This window comes from Glycine max, chromosome 3 (genome assembly GCF_000004515.6).
Source record: "Glycine max cultivar Williams 82 chromosome 3, Glycine_max_v4.0, whole genome shotgun sequence".
Lineage (NCBI taxonomy): Eukaryota > Viridiplantae > Streptophyta > Magnoliopsida > Fabales > Fabaceae > Glycine > Glycine max.
This window is the reverse complement of record NC_016090.4, coordinates 42,843,174-42,855,603: the sequence shown is the minus strand read 5'-3', so window position 1 is coordinate 42,855,603 and position 12,430 is coordinate 42,843,174. Positions and strand designations below refer to the sequence as shown.

The 12,430-nt window shown below is 32.7% G+C and overlaps 2 protein-coding genes across 2 annotated transcripts; both read right to left on the bottom strand.

Annotated features, from left to right (window-relative positions):
* Nucleotides 1–4,763: 4,763 nt before the first annotated feature.
* LOC100820510 (monothiol glutaredoxin-S6) lies at nucleotides 4,764–5,470 on the bottom strand. Its single transcript, XM_003521491.5, has one exon. The coding sequence runs from the start codon at nucleotides 5,336–5,338 to the stop codon at nucleotides 5,030–5,032; it is 309 nt and encodes a 102-aa protein (XP_003521539.1). The 5' UTR covers nucleotides 5,339–5,470; the 3' UTR covers nucleotides 4,764–5,029.
* Nucleotides 5,471–8,638: 3,168 nt separating this feature from the next.
* LOC100819977 (OVARIAN TUMOR DOMAIN-containing deubiquitinating enzyme 5) lies at nucleotides 8,639–12,403 on the bottom strand. Its single transcript, XM_041014171.1, has 3 exons — nucleotides 12,266–12,403; nucleotides 11,119–11,235; nucleotides 8,639–9,720 (listed from the first exon to the last, which is right to left on the bottom strand). The coding sequence occupies exons 2-3, from the start codon at nucleotides 11,223–11,225 to the stop codon at nucleotides 8,853–8,855; spliced, it is 975 nt and encodes a 324-aa protein (XP_040870105.1). The 5' UTR covers nucleotides 11,226–11,235; nucleotides 12,266–12,403; the 3' UTR covers nucleotides 8,639–8,852.
* Between the last annotated feature and the right edge of the window lie 27 nt (nucleotides 12,404–12,430).

Genomic DNA, 12,430 nt, shown 5'->3' with positions numbered 1-12,430 from the left:
TTATTTTGCTGAAAGCGTCCTTTCTTATATTACCATTTATCTTTTTTTGACGAAAATATTACCACTTTATCATTATATAATATCTTAATTCTTTAATAGACTTTATTAATATAACATATTTTTTTATGATAAGACAGGTATGAAAGAATAAACGAATAAATTATATAACTTGCTGCGTCAAGTTTTTTTTTTCCCATTAAAGAGGATCCCTTCCCCTTCGCTCTACAGCAGAAGATTTTGGGATAGTTTATAGCAATCTAAACATAGAATCGTGAGGAGGACATGTGTTTGCGATATCTGTCTGTCTAAACTCCTTTTGGGTTTAAATGACGAAAAAAAAAAACTCTTTGAACAAAACAATGGATTCCCGAATTGACGAGTAACTCACGGTTGACATAGACAATGTATCGAACCCAAGTTCTTGACTATATTAAGCGTGACAACTACCCTTTTGAATCATGATATTGGTGTAGATGATAAAGTATTTATTGGTTTTTTGACGATTATTCTATCAGAAAATCAGGAAACCTGATTAATTGTTTTAGTATGACTTTTTTTTTAATTTTAAATCTAAGATTTTATTTAAAAGAATCAAATCTAATATCACAACTTGAACTTGAACGTTTTGTCAGTAAAATATTACAGGTAGTACATTTAATTGCAACCAACGAGCATTATGAAAATTATTCCAGGAGTAGGATAAATCATCTCAAACTCTGAGACTTTTTCCTTGGACTTGGACATGGCATGGAATTTAATTAATCACTAACACATTAAAAAGTTACATAAGTATAATCATAATTTGACTACCCTCCTCTGTTTTTGGCACGACAGAGGAGTCGGGTTTATCCAATCGACATGCAGCAACTTGTTATGTTTTCACAAGATTCGCACCAAAAACCGAAAGATTTATCACAATTTGAGCTGAAACTTGAAAGATTAGAAGAAGAAAAAAGTATTTATTTATTTTGTTTGGGCAGATGCTAATTAAAAGGTAAACTCTGAATAATAGCATTTTACTTTGTTTTTGGCTATAGGTGGCAGTGGCTGGCCCTTGATTTCATGAAAATCTACATAATGGCCGTACAGGAATGAGGGGAAAAGAAAACGCTACCTTTGGCTTTGGGGACGCACCGAATTTTCCCTTTTCGCAATTTGTAATTTATTGCTATATAGGCTATAGGGGATGAGGAAGATACTAGGAATATTTTCTGTAATCTTATGCATAGATAGAGATTATGATTTTTGTCAAATTGTAACATTTGGGCAGGCTTATTATGATGTCTCTTTCATAATGTAGGATTCTAAATTAGCGTGTTACTATATAAAGTGCTGTATAATACTACAGGCAACTCAAAAGTATTATGTGACGTTGGTAGGATTTTAGCATTTGCTTAATTGCTTCCTGAATTATTTTTTAGGGAATTAACTTAGATAAATATGACTACGGTTTTGTTGACTGTTCCTTCCTCGAGCATCTTTTGTTGACTTTTTTTTTATGAAAAATAAATCTTAAACAAAAGTCTAACAAAGAAAAGATAAAAAAGTTTTACAGGTCACTCTTTTCTTAAAAGTGAGAAATGTAACAAAAACAAACTAGCAAAGTTTGATTTATGATGCAGTTTTGTACTTTTGTATGCCCATAGTATTTGATGATATCTCCATTGGTTAACGTTGAAAATGTCATCAGATAATAATAAATAATAACATTATTATCTGATTTAAGTCTAGTAATATATGAATTGAAGGAGGTAATCTACACATGTCAGCAAATGTTGTCATTGTTTCAGCAGAAATGTGAATGGGGTTGGAAACATAAGAAAGAAAAACAACAAGTGATGATTCCTTGGTTATTTGATTGCAGAAAATACAAAAGACCTAATATGGCTGAATGTGATATTGATTTAGCTTTGCATCAATGAGGATCTTACTTTTGTTGAGGCACATTGTCATGGGCAGATAAGATTAAGAATTACAACATTTTTGGTATTTAGAGATTATTCGTAATCTTTAAGGAACAGAATTTTCCACGTGCCTGCTGGTCGTAGAAACGGCCCTTGGCTCCTTGTGTCCGAGTTGTGTGTGTTCCATCGGTTTGAATAAACGGCTCAAGCGTAAATCAAAGGGTCACTTGGTTTGGTTCTGAGCTGATAGATATTAGATAGTGTTTTTATTGAACTAGTAGTTATCTGCATCTGAAATCTGGACAGAGCGAAAAGTGCACATAAGAGTCAAATCATGAGATTTATCTTTACCTGAATAATAACATTTTAAGGAAAAACAAAACAAAAAAGTCATTGATTGATTATTTAGGTAGAAACGTGATATGAAAGGTGGAGAGAAAAATGGAGTGAAAGTAGAATATGTGCAATGATAATTACTTTACACTTACTTAGCATGGTGAAAACACAAGAATATTAAAAACAGAGTGCTACTCATTTAACACGTGGTTTTCATATATTTGTATGATACTTTTACTTTCTTCTTTTTCAATTCTTCTCTTCCCATTACGTTAAATAAATCATTCGTTACATTTTTTCTCTCTCTTTTCTATTTCGTTTTTCTTACTAATGCTTTATTTGAATTAAAAAGAAAAATAAGAAAGATAAAAATAAAGAAAATAGAGTTAAAAATATATTATTTAAATTGATATAAATAAGAAATAAAAAATAGAGAAATTTATTTCTACGTGTTTGAATGAGCAGAAGAGTAAGTAAATAAATAAATAAATAAATTGCATATTTTTTTTACTAATTAAAAAATAAATTCAACTTAAAAATTAAACTTTTGACTATATTATTTTAAAAAAATTATTATTTATTTATTTTACGTAGAAAAGTTATTTAGTTTTAAGAAAACTAAATTTCTACCCTGCTAGTTCGAGGGGAAGTTTTTTCATGAGATCCAAAAAAAAGTACTTATCTCAACTTTCAAACAATCAATTTAATTAAATTTAATATTTTTATCCGATCTCCTTCTTTCTTTTTTACTTTGATTAAAACAAATAAAATGGTAAGTATATACCTGCCCTGGGATGCGTATGAATCACCTCTTCACTCCGCAGATTTTGAGCATGCCTAATGCCTATAACAGGAAACTCCAAACGTTATTAATTAAGTTAAACCATGAGCGAAAAACAAAAGCTTTAGTTAACCATCCAATTTGACTCACCTTGCTTACTTTTCCACCTACTTGAACAGAAGGATGATTTACTATAATTAATAACTTTCTATTGTAATATTTTATCATCAAGATTAGGACGTCTCACTCCTCTCAATTTCTTTTATTATTAAAAACCACCAGTTAAGATTTTGTTCTCCTACATCATTCTATCAGCAATATTTAACTAGTTGACATGATTTTTTCTTTTTCAAAAGCTTAAGAAAAAGAAAATACTTAAGGATAATCTTTTCTCTTGTTATAAATATTCTAATTAAGAAAAAGAGATGAAAATGAGAATTTTCCATAAACTCTTTAACACCCTCTTTTACATTTATGAGTCCTCCCAAATTATTTATGTTTTTAATTTTTAGAAAAGAATAATAATTAATATCACGTAGAAATTCATCTATTTTTATTAATCATTTCAATTTAACTAACTACCTATTATCCTTTTCTTTGTAACATGATTACATCCAAACTAGTGGCGTTTTTTTTTCCTCCTTTGATTCATTCTCTTTACTTTTCCTTCTAAATAGAAGACAATGGGATAGCAAAATCCTAGTCACTAATCAAAGATGTGCTACTTTAAAAAAAAATAAAAATCAAAGATGTGTTTTAATTAATAAAAACTCCCATAAGTGCTTAAGCGAGAAGCCTTGGATTGGTCTTCATAAATATCTAATTATTAATTAGTAATAGAAAAACAAAATAAAAAAATTAACTGAAGTCCCATCATGGCATCATCCTATGCAATTCCCTCATTACTGAACTATAATCAGATGTGTAACCAGATATGAGCAGTATCAAAAATATATAGCCAGTCTCTGCGAAATATCAGCAGCATGTGTCCACATATATCAAAAGCATTTATACGTGTACCACATCTAAATTTAAATAAGATCGTAATTTGAGAAAACTTATGTGTTCTGTGGAGGTATATAGTTTTGATAAAATGAAAAGATATGAATGGCCATAAAAAATGGATCAAAGGCAAACAAAAGGGTCATGTTTTCATTGTATAAATTATAAAAAGAAAAAGCAGCAAGTGATTGGTGCATAATATATGCAGAATAAACTAATTACGATTATTAATTTATGTGAGTATTTTTTTAATTTATGAATTTAATGATAATATGTCAGTGGAGGTCTGGACTCAATCAAGTTAGTTGTCCCAACATGAGGCGATCCGATGCTTAATAATGTTAGTAAATATCTCGTTCAAGGTATATATTGTGAAATGAAAGCATATACTTTATACGTTTATACAATGAAAGCATGACCCTTTTACAATAATGTTGCTTGTATTTATAGGAACTTAGCATTAGTTGGAAGCCTTGTTTTCTCAATGCGGGGCTAAAACTCTCAAGGATAATATTCTCGAATCGGAACAATATCTTAATTAATTTCCGTATCTAGATATTTATATTTACGATTTATTAATTTAAGCCTTTTATCTTTACTTTGGGTTATAGCTTATATAAATACTCTTCAAATACTTTATCTAATTTAAACTTAGCTTAGACATAATTAATATTATTCTTATTTAAAAAATGCAATGGGATCAAGGAAGAGGAACACTGTTGATCAGGAGGTATACCCTACCAAAAAATAAGTATTCATGCATGTTACTCATTCTGCAATCTGCATCATTCATATTTCATACTATGCATTCACTTGAAGAGAAGAGAAAAGAAAAGAAAGGGAGAAGTACAAAGTAAAAGTTTAGGCCGCATAGTATATAGTATATACTTTAAAACACCAGCGTAACCACGTATACCAGGACTACAAAACCATCTTATTCTGTTCTAAAACGTACGCAACTACTATAATCTTGGTTATAGAAATCATCACTTTGGTCTTAAATGAGTTAAATCCATATAGCCCCTGCGTTTTTGAGCAATGGAACTAATTCATTCCTGACATGTAGGCTCATGATTTTCTTAGAACCACCTATGAATCGTTGTCCTATGAACACAGCAGGAACACTTGGCTGGCACCCCATGTGAAGCAATGCACTCTCAATCTGCTGGCCATTCGCCATTTCATCGAGCTCATGAACGGTGGGGTTTGCGCCAAAGCTACGTATCAGTGATGTCATGGAGTGGCTCAAGCAACATGTGCTCTTGCTGAATATCACCACCGGCTTTTCAGCTACCATGCTTGTGATCACGTCCATGCTCGCTAGCTGGCTTCAAATAGATAAAACTCAAACACAATGCAATATTAATATAGAGAGAACAAAGGAAAATTAAGCATATATAAGAAGACTCTTGGCTATGTGGAAATTGGCTTCATTGAAGGGTTATTTATAAGCTGATTCAATGTGGTGGCCAATGTTGTATTCTCGCCTCATATAGAAGAATAAAGATCGTAGTAGAGAATTCGGAGGATTCCCGATAACTGTCCTTTAGCACTGTACTTCATGTGTTGTAGAAAACAAGTTGGCTAGCTAGCTGTTAAGGTCAATCTAATGAATCCAGAACTTTCTTCAAGAATAAGATTCATGGTCGATCGTGCATGAGGCATATTTTTTTTTGTCAAAAATAATTCACTATTTGTGCCACATGCATGAGAGATCTTATCACCATGATACAGTGTTAGGAGGAGTCACACAACTTGATTTATTACTTAAGCCATGAGGTTTTCCTATCTAACATATTAGTCTTTTGAGTTGAATTCTCCTTGTGTTTAAATCCTAACATTGATGTTTCATTAAGTGGGCTAGTTACTGAAAAAATTATTTATAGACTAGATTAAGGTGCAAACCAAATATTAATGTGAGTGAAGCTGTTAAAGGAAAAAGACTCCCAATCAAGGGATGAGAAATGTTAGACGTCTCACATTAAAATAATATATAATACCGTATGCATGAGAGATCTTACCACCATGATACAGTGTTAATAACAATTTTTTTTTTAAAAAAAAAAGTGTTAATAACAAATCTGAACCTATAAACAAAATTCAATTTCCTAAATGGATTTTTCCGCCTTTCTTTTTTTGTTTGTCTGTTTATTTTGGAGCATCTGCTATAAGGTTGAAAGAAGTGGGCCTAAAACAATATTAGCAACTTTTTTCATTACAAGATTCGTGGCCCTTTCAATTCAGAAAACTTGAAAGCTGATAGAAGAGATTAGGAATACAATTAAATGGTTAAAAGCGCAAGATACGGAACCCCTCATTAACGAGCGAGAAAATCAGCATCCTACATAGTGGCCATGCTGGACCGTACATGTTGTTTGTGTCGTTCATATATATAACCTCTTACTATAGAAATCACACATCCTTAATTAGCAATTACATCCCATTCATATTATGAAAGTGACAGGACTATACATGCAGCAGACCTAAATTAATGCTTTCAACTCCACATATATGGTAATATTATTTCTTTCTTGTCTTTGATTACCATGAAAATTTTGGGTTTAAACATGTGGTCTTGATCATTTCCTCAAATGCGACAATTAACTCTGCAGTTGGAACTTGTGTTGTGACTCAGGAACAAGCAATGCAAATGTGAAGTATGCTTACGTGGATTTGTTGAAATACAAATGTGATATTAAATTCACTTGTGGGATTATGAATAATCTATTGGTGAAAATCTTTTCAGTAGTTATGACTACTACCTAAACTGTTTGGTGGAAGTGTCTCTTAAAATGGAAGGAATAAACACAGACTACTAATGCTTGACGACTTCACGAAGTAATATCATGCCAAGGCATATCATCAAATTATTTTATTGTTCCATTTAATTATGAAACCAAAAAGCCTCACGATTTTCTCCATGTATATGTGTTTCTATATACATAGGTATTTTCTTAAGGAGTGATCATCAGTACGAAATTCTTCAATTTTAATTTTTGATTGGTTCATAGATGGGATATTCCCGCAACCCAAACCTGACACCTCTATTCCAATCCTTACCGGCCACCTCAACCATTGTAAGTCTACATGTGGATGGTTTGATAAGACGAATATATGGAAAAAAAGTGGTTGAGAAAGAGACAAAGATATAAAAGGAATAAGAATATATAATAGTTGTGGACGAGCGTGACTAGTAATGAATACGAAGACGGTTTTCAGCATATAGACTCATGGATTACAGATTAAGGAACCTAGATATTATCTCTCTCCGCTCTGCTTGTTCCGACCACGATGTGTATGCTTCAACTTTTACCCTTTCCTAGATGCAAAGAGCTTATATTCCTTTGATTAATTATGTTTCAACATGTTAAAAATATGGTCATTATTACTATATGGAAATCTTAAATTATCTATGATCAGTAAAATCATTTGCATTGATAACAACAGTACAATGTGCATGTCAACTTCATAGGATTCTGTAAGTGGAATCATTATCTGATTATAATCTGTGTTTTCTTTTTATTTTCTTTCACGTGGTAAACTTCGGGCTCGGTAAGTTGTTGTAAATCTGTGTTCAATTTCCTACGGATGAAGAAAAAATAATAACCAGTGAATCAGCTTACGTTATATTTCAACTATTGCTCTGAAGAATATGTTTCTTCTACACTTGATTAACAACATATCCATCCATCTATTTATTTATATATTATAAAAGCTAAAGCGTAAATCATAGTGTTGACTGTTGACACCACAACTATAATTTTTCAATTCTTTTAGCACATCAGTATTTTGCTATGGTGTGAACTTCTAACCTAATTCTTCAGTTTCTACTGGTATAGAGAGGGAAAATTCCTTTCAATATCAGGTCATTTGCTTAAATTTCTCAAATCAACAAGAATTGAAGTTGCATTTCATCATAATATCTATTAATTACTCAAAATAACGCCCAATTCATTCAATATGCAAACAGTTCCAAACGCTTCATTTTACCTTCATACACATATATCACATTCTGTCCCTCAAAACATTATGGAAGCTTTAAGAGTAGAGATTAAAGAAAACAAAACAATATTTAAAATGATTGATTTGTAGTACTTATGACACCCGTGCAAGTTTTAGTTTTTTTTTTTTTTTTGCTTTAGTATACTTAATTAGTTTAATAGGCAAACATGTTTTTTTTGTCCTGTATTACCATTATGGAAGCTTTAAGAGTGGAGATTAAAGAAAACAAAACAATATTAAAAATGATTGATGTGTAGTACTTATGACACCGGTGCAAGTTTTTTTTTTTGGCTATAGTATGCTTGACTAGTTTAATAGGCAAACATTTTTTTGTCCTAATTTTTTTTATTTTGTATTACAGTAAATAATCAGATGTTTAACCACATGTCTATTAAATGGTGGTGTTATTTAATAGACACACTAAATAAGTACTCTAAATAAACTCTCCTGTATCAAACAGAAAATGTGCTTTACTTTTTAAAAATAATACCACCCATTCAATCCTTACCTTAGTGACTTCAATCAGCAGAACAAAAGTGCCAGTACAGATACAAGTTCATCACGGTATTCAAATCTCATCTCTTTTTGAAGATATTACTAAAACACTCAAAAGTAGGTAAATGCCAGAAGAGCTTTTCCATGATCATCAACACAATCAATCCAGAAAATATCAATTACAGTTGTGAAATGTACAGTTATAGCCATTTCAAAATCACAACTACGGTTTTAAGAGACCTAAAGCCAAATGCCAGGCTGTAAAGAAAAATGATAGAAGGCAACATGATAAGCAAGCATCCCTGCGATAATATTATATATGCCCAATTTGATCAAGTTGGAACCACAGAGTTATAATGCTCTCCTAGCCCAAAAGCATGCTTATGATAAGAAAGCATAATACTCAAATTAGACATGCCAGCACCACCATCAGATTTATACTCTTTGCCCATCTCCACATCTGGGAAGGACCCTGAAAATATCATAATATGCTTCTTCAAGCAGTGAGTCAAGGCACCAAGCTCTAGTTGTCCCCCCCATGTAGCTGTGGACTCCACTTCTTTACAATAATTTTCAAACTTCTGGGCAGGTGATTCGTCGGAATCATCTTCAATCAAATTCTCTGACAGGAAAAATGGAAGGAAATCAGATGTATGATTTCTCATGTACGCAGCCACCATTTCTCGAAGATCTTGGTATGTATAAGGAGATCTACCCCCAGAGAGGAGGGCCAGCTGATCCTCCACGGCTCTATAGAGGCAGTGCCCATCAGGCTTTATTTCACAAACAGTCAAACCAAGAGGCTTCAACTTCTTTTCCAATTTCTCGTTCTCAATCATACGATCACTTATAATGTCACTCTGCTCTGATTGGATTCTCTGCTCCCTTTCTGCTTCTTGTTGAGCTCTTTTCTCTCGCCTCTGTTTGGCCTTGCTGACCTTTGTATGTTCAGGTTGACTAGCAACAGATACTCCAGCTATGGCCTTCACCAAACTGTCCAAATTGCTCTTTTCATTTCCATTGCTACTGTTATAGCCTAATGCAGCCAGCTCTTTGGCTTGGTTTTCCTTAAGCTTAGCAGAAAGTTGAGAAACCTCTTCCTCCACTTGCTTCTTCTTAGCTTTCTGCTCAGCCTTGCTACCTCTAGCTGCAGCCTTTTTCATCTCAACTTCCTTTTTCTGCAGCTGCAATATCTCTTTCCTGAAAATATGCAAGTTAGGGAGGAACCCACATAGAATGAGAACCAAAAGAACACAACATAAGAAGTAACACATACCTTAACATTCAAGTCACCATATTGAAATGCAAACGGATTTGATAAAAATAATAAACCAAGTATTTGGAAAACAAAGGACACCTAAGGTACATCATTATCAAGTAGCTGCTGTCAACCATGCAAAACAAATGTAGCAAGCAGTACTAAGTCAAACAGCTTATTTAACAGAGTATGGCTGTGTTGATATGATAATTATCTTCTCAACTAATAAACCTTAAACCACATAATGCCTGATTTTATTTACTTCATAGCTGTTGCCAGACGCCAGTGGAAAGTGGCAATTGGCATAAGTTGTTGAGAAGCCAAATGTAGAAGGTGCTAACTGCTAACCTAAGTGAATGAAGTGATCCTTTATATTTTATTTATTTTTTAAAAATAGTTCAAAAAGTGTATCAAATTATTTGAAAATCTAAAGAACTTAAACTAAACACTTGATCACCTTGTTTTCTTTTATATCTTATTAATTCATATAAATATAATCAAAAAATTAGTTAAAAATGTAATTTACATGAGCAAATTTTTTTGTTTTGTTTTTGCATTCAAGGAAGGTGACACCAGTGGAAGTTTCAGCAATTTCTGTGTGTGTTCTTCGAAAAGAAACACAGGTTAAAAAGAAAGGCAGAAACAATGAAGGCTAGAATCTCTAAGCACTGGCTCAGAAGAACACAAACAAAATCCATGAAACACATCTTAAATGTAATTACAGAAACCTTTACATTGATTTGGACATGGTATTCTAGGGTTGAGGGTTAAGAAATAAGTTGAGGAAGCTTTTGAAAAGGGAGCATGCCTAGCCAGTAATGTTAGGCACTCTCCTAGGTCAGGTGGCAACTGGCCTAGATCTATGTAAGCACATGACCTTTCATCCACGCACCTCCCTTGAGCATCTGAAGGGTAGTGGGGGAAATTGACATTATATAAGTACCAGATGAAACACGAAGCTAATTGCAACCATATTAAAAAGTTTAAAAGAAAAAGAGGGAAGAAGCAACAAGACTTAATCCAAAATATATTAGATCAAAAGAATGAATCCTGAACAAATGATGTTTTTAATTCAATATTAGTTTCAATACACTATTATTCAGGCCTCCGTCTCCATTAATCTACTGAAACCACATCCTACCAGCTCATCTAATTGTATTTTTAATATAATATAATTGATTAAGCTATAGTGCAGTCTGATAACTATGAATCTACCAGAATGGATAAAGCCCATCAGTGTTGTGTTTTAGAGTCCATCTCTATGAGCATCTATGTAAGACTAAATACTTTCATAAAAATGGCAAGAGCTGATGCTGTTAATGTTATGAAGTGTGAATCACCTGTGTCGTGAAAGAATTTCATCAAGAGTTTCCTGCTGCTTCTTGAATGTTTTGTCTGAAATCACTTCTTCATGTCCTTGCTCCTCAATTTCTTGGGTATCCTCCATTGGAGCAACCCTAAAATAAAATAAAAATGCGAACATTTTACAGAAATAAGAAATAAGAAATCATAAACAAGTCAATCATCATAGTTAGAAATAAAATGATGAGGCCATCTAAAGGTACTGAGATCTTCAAACCTTAATGCATTATTAAAGTCTAGTTGTCCAATATCTAACTCTTGCAAACATGACTTACATTTTGCATGGATGGTTCAGTGCAAGTTATGTATGAAGACATAACAACAAATTCCTAAAACTAGACAGCTAATCATTAACTAACAACTCAAAGTAGATAATATCAGTTAATATAGTGCGACATGTGGTTTATCGCAATCTTAGACATGTTTAAACAACTAATTACAATCAAAACTTCTTCATTCATAATTCTAATTACAAGACTTGTGATTTTCATGAATACAAACTTAACATCAGAAAGGGTAAGGTGGTTGTCTTTGGGGAACAGATATTAAACACAAACAAATTAAAAGTTGTGAACGTGTAATCAGGGTTTCCAACTACAAATGATGTGGTCACGCTTGGGGAAATCCTTCCTCGGTCAAAATTAATTACTAAATTCCTAGACTGAAGCAGAGCTACATCCGATTCATGAATCGGAATCAATTTCAAATACCATCTTTAACAATAAACAAAACAATGGAAAAATGAAATTTCACAATCAAAGCCACTAATAATTTAACAAAAAAATACAATCAAACCCAATAGTGTTTTTTAGAGAGAAAGAGAGAGAGAGGGGTGAGAAAATACCAAAACCCAAGTTAAATACCCAGTCACAAAGTTATTTTATACATCCAGATTACATAAGAGATTAAAACTTTAATCAATTTTCGAAAAAGGGTAGTTAACGGAAGCATGTGCAAACGTTAGGCTACAGTACAAATTAGCTAACTGATAGGAGAAAGAAAGAGAAAGAGAATGGTGTGTGGCATGACTCATAAGTTAAGAATAATAGTAATAAAAATATGAAAAAAAAACAGTTATTCTGTGGAAAAGTGGAAGAGGAAGAGGTTGGAAGAGAAGGTGCTTACCAAGCTAGGGCATACGGCGGAGACGACGACGATGTTTGTGTCTCGCAAATGACAAAACACAAAACACAACCAGAAGCGAAGGTCGTGGGCTGGGTCCATTTCAACTAACTTGGACTTAGGTTACCATGGCCCATCAATATTACATTTCAGAAAATGAAAGTACGA

Excerpts from the sequence above, each read along its gene's own strand:
- LOC100819977 (XM_041014171.1), bottom strand. The coding sequence starts at position 11,225 with ATGGAGGATACCCAAGAAATTGAGGAGCAAGGACATGAAGAAGTGATT. Across the intron at positions 9,721-11,118 it reads GAAATTCTTTCACGACACAG|GAAAGAGATATTGCAGCTGC; the intron begins GTGATTCACACT and ends GCATATTTTCAG.
- LOC100820510 (XM_003521491.5), bottom strand. The coding sequence starts at position 5,338 with ATGGACGTGATCACAAGCATGGTAGCTGAAAAGCCGGTGGTGATATTC.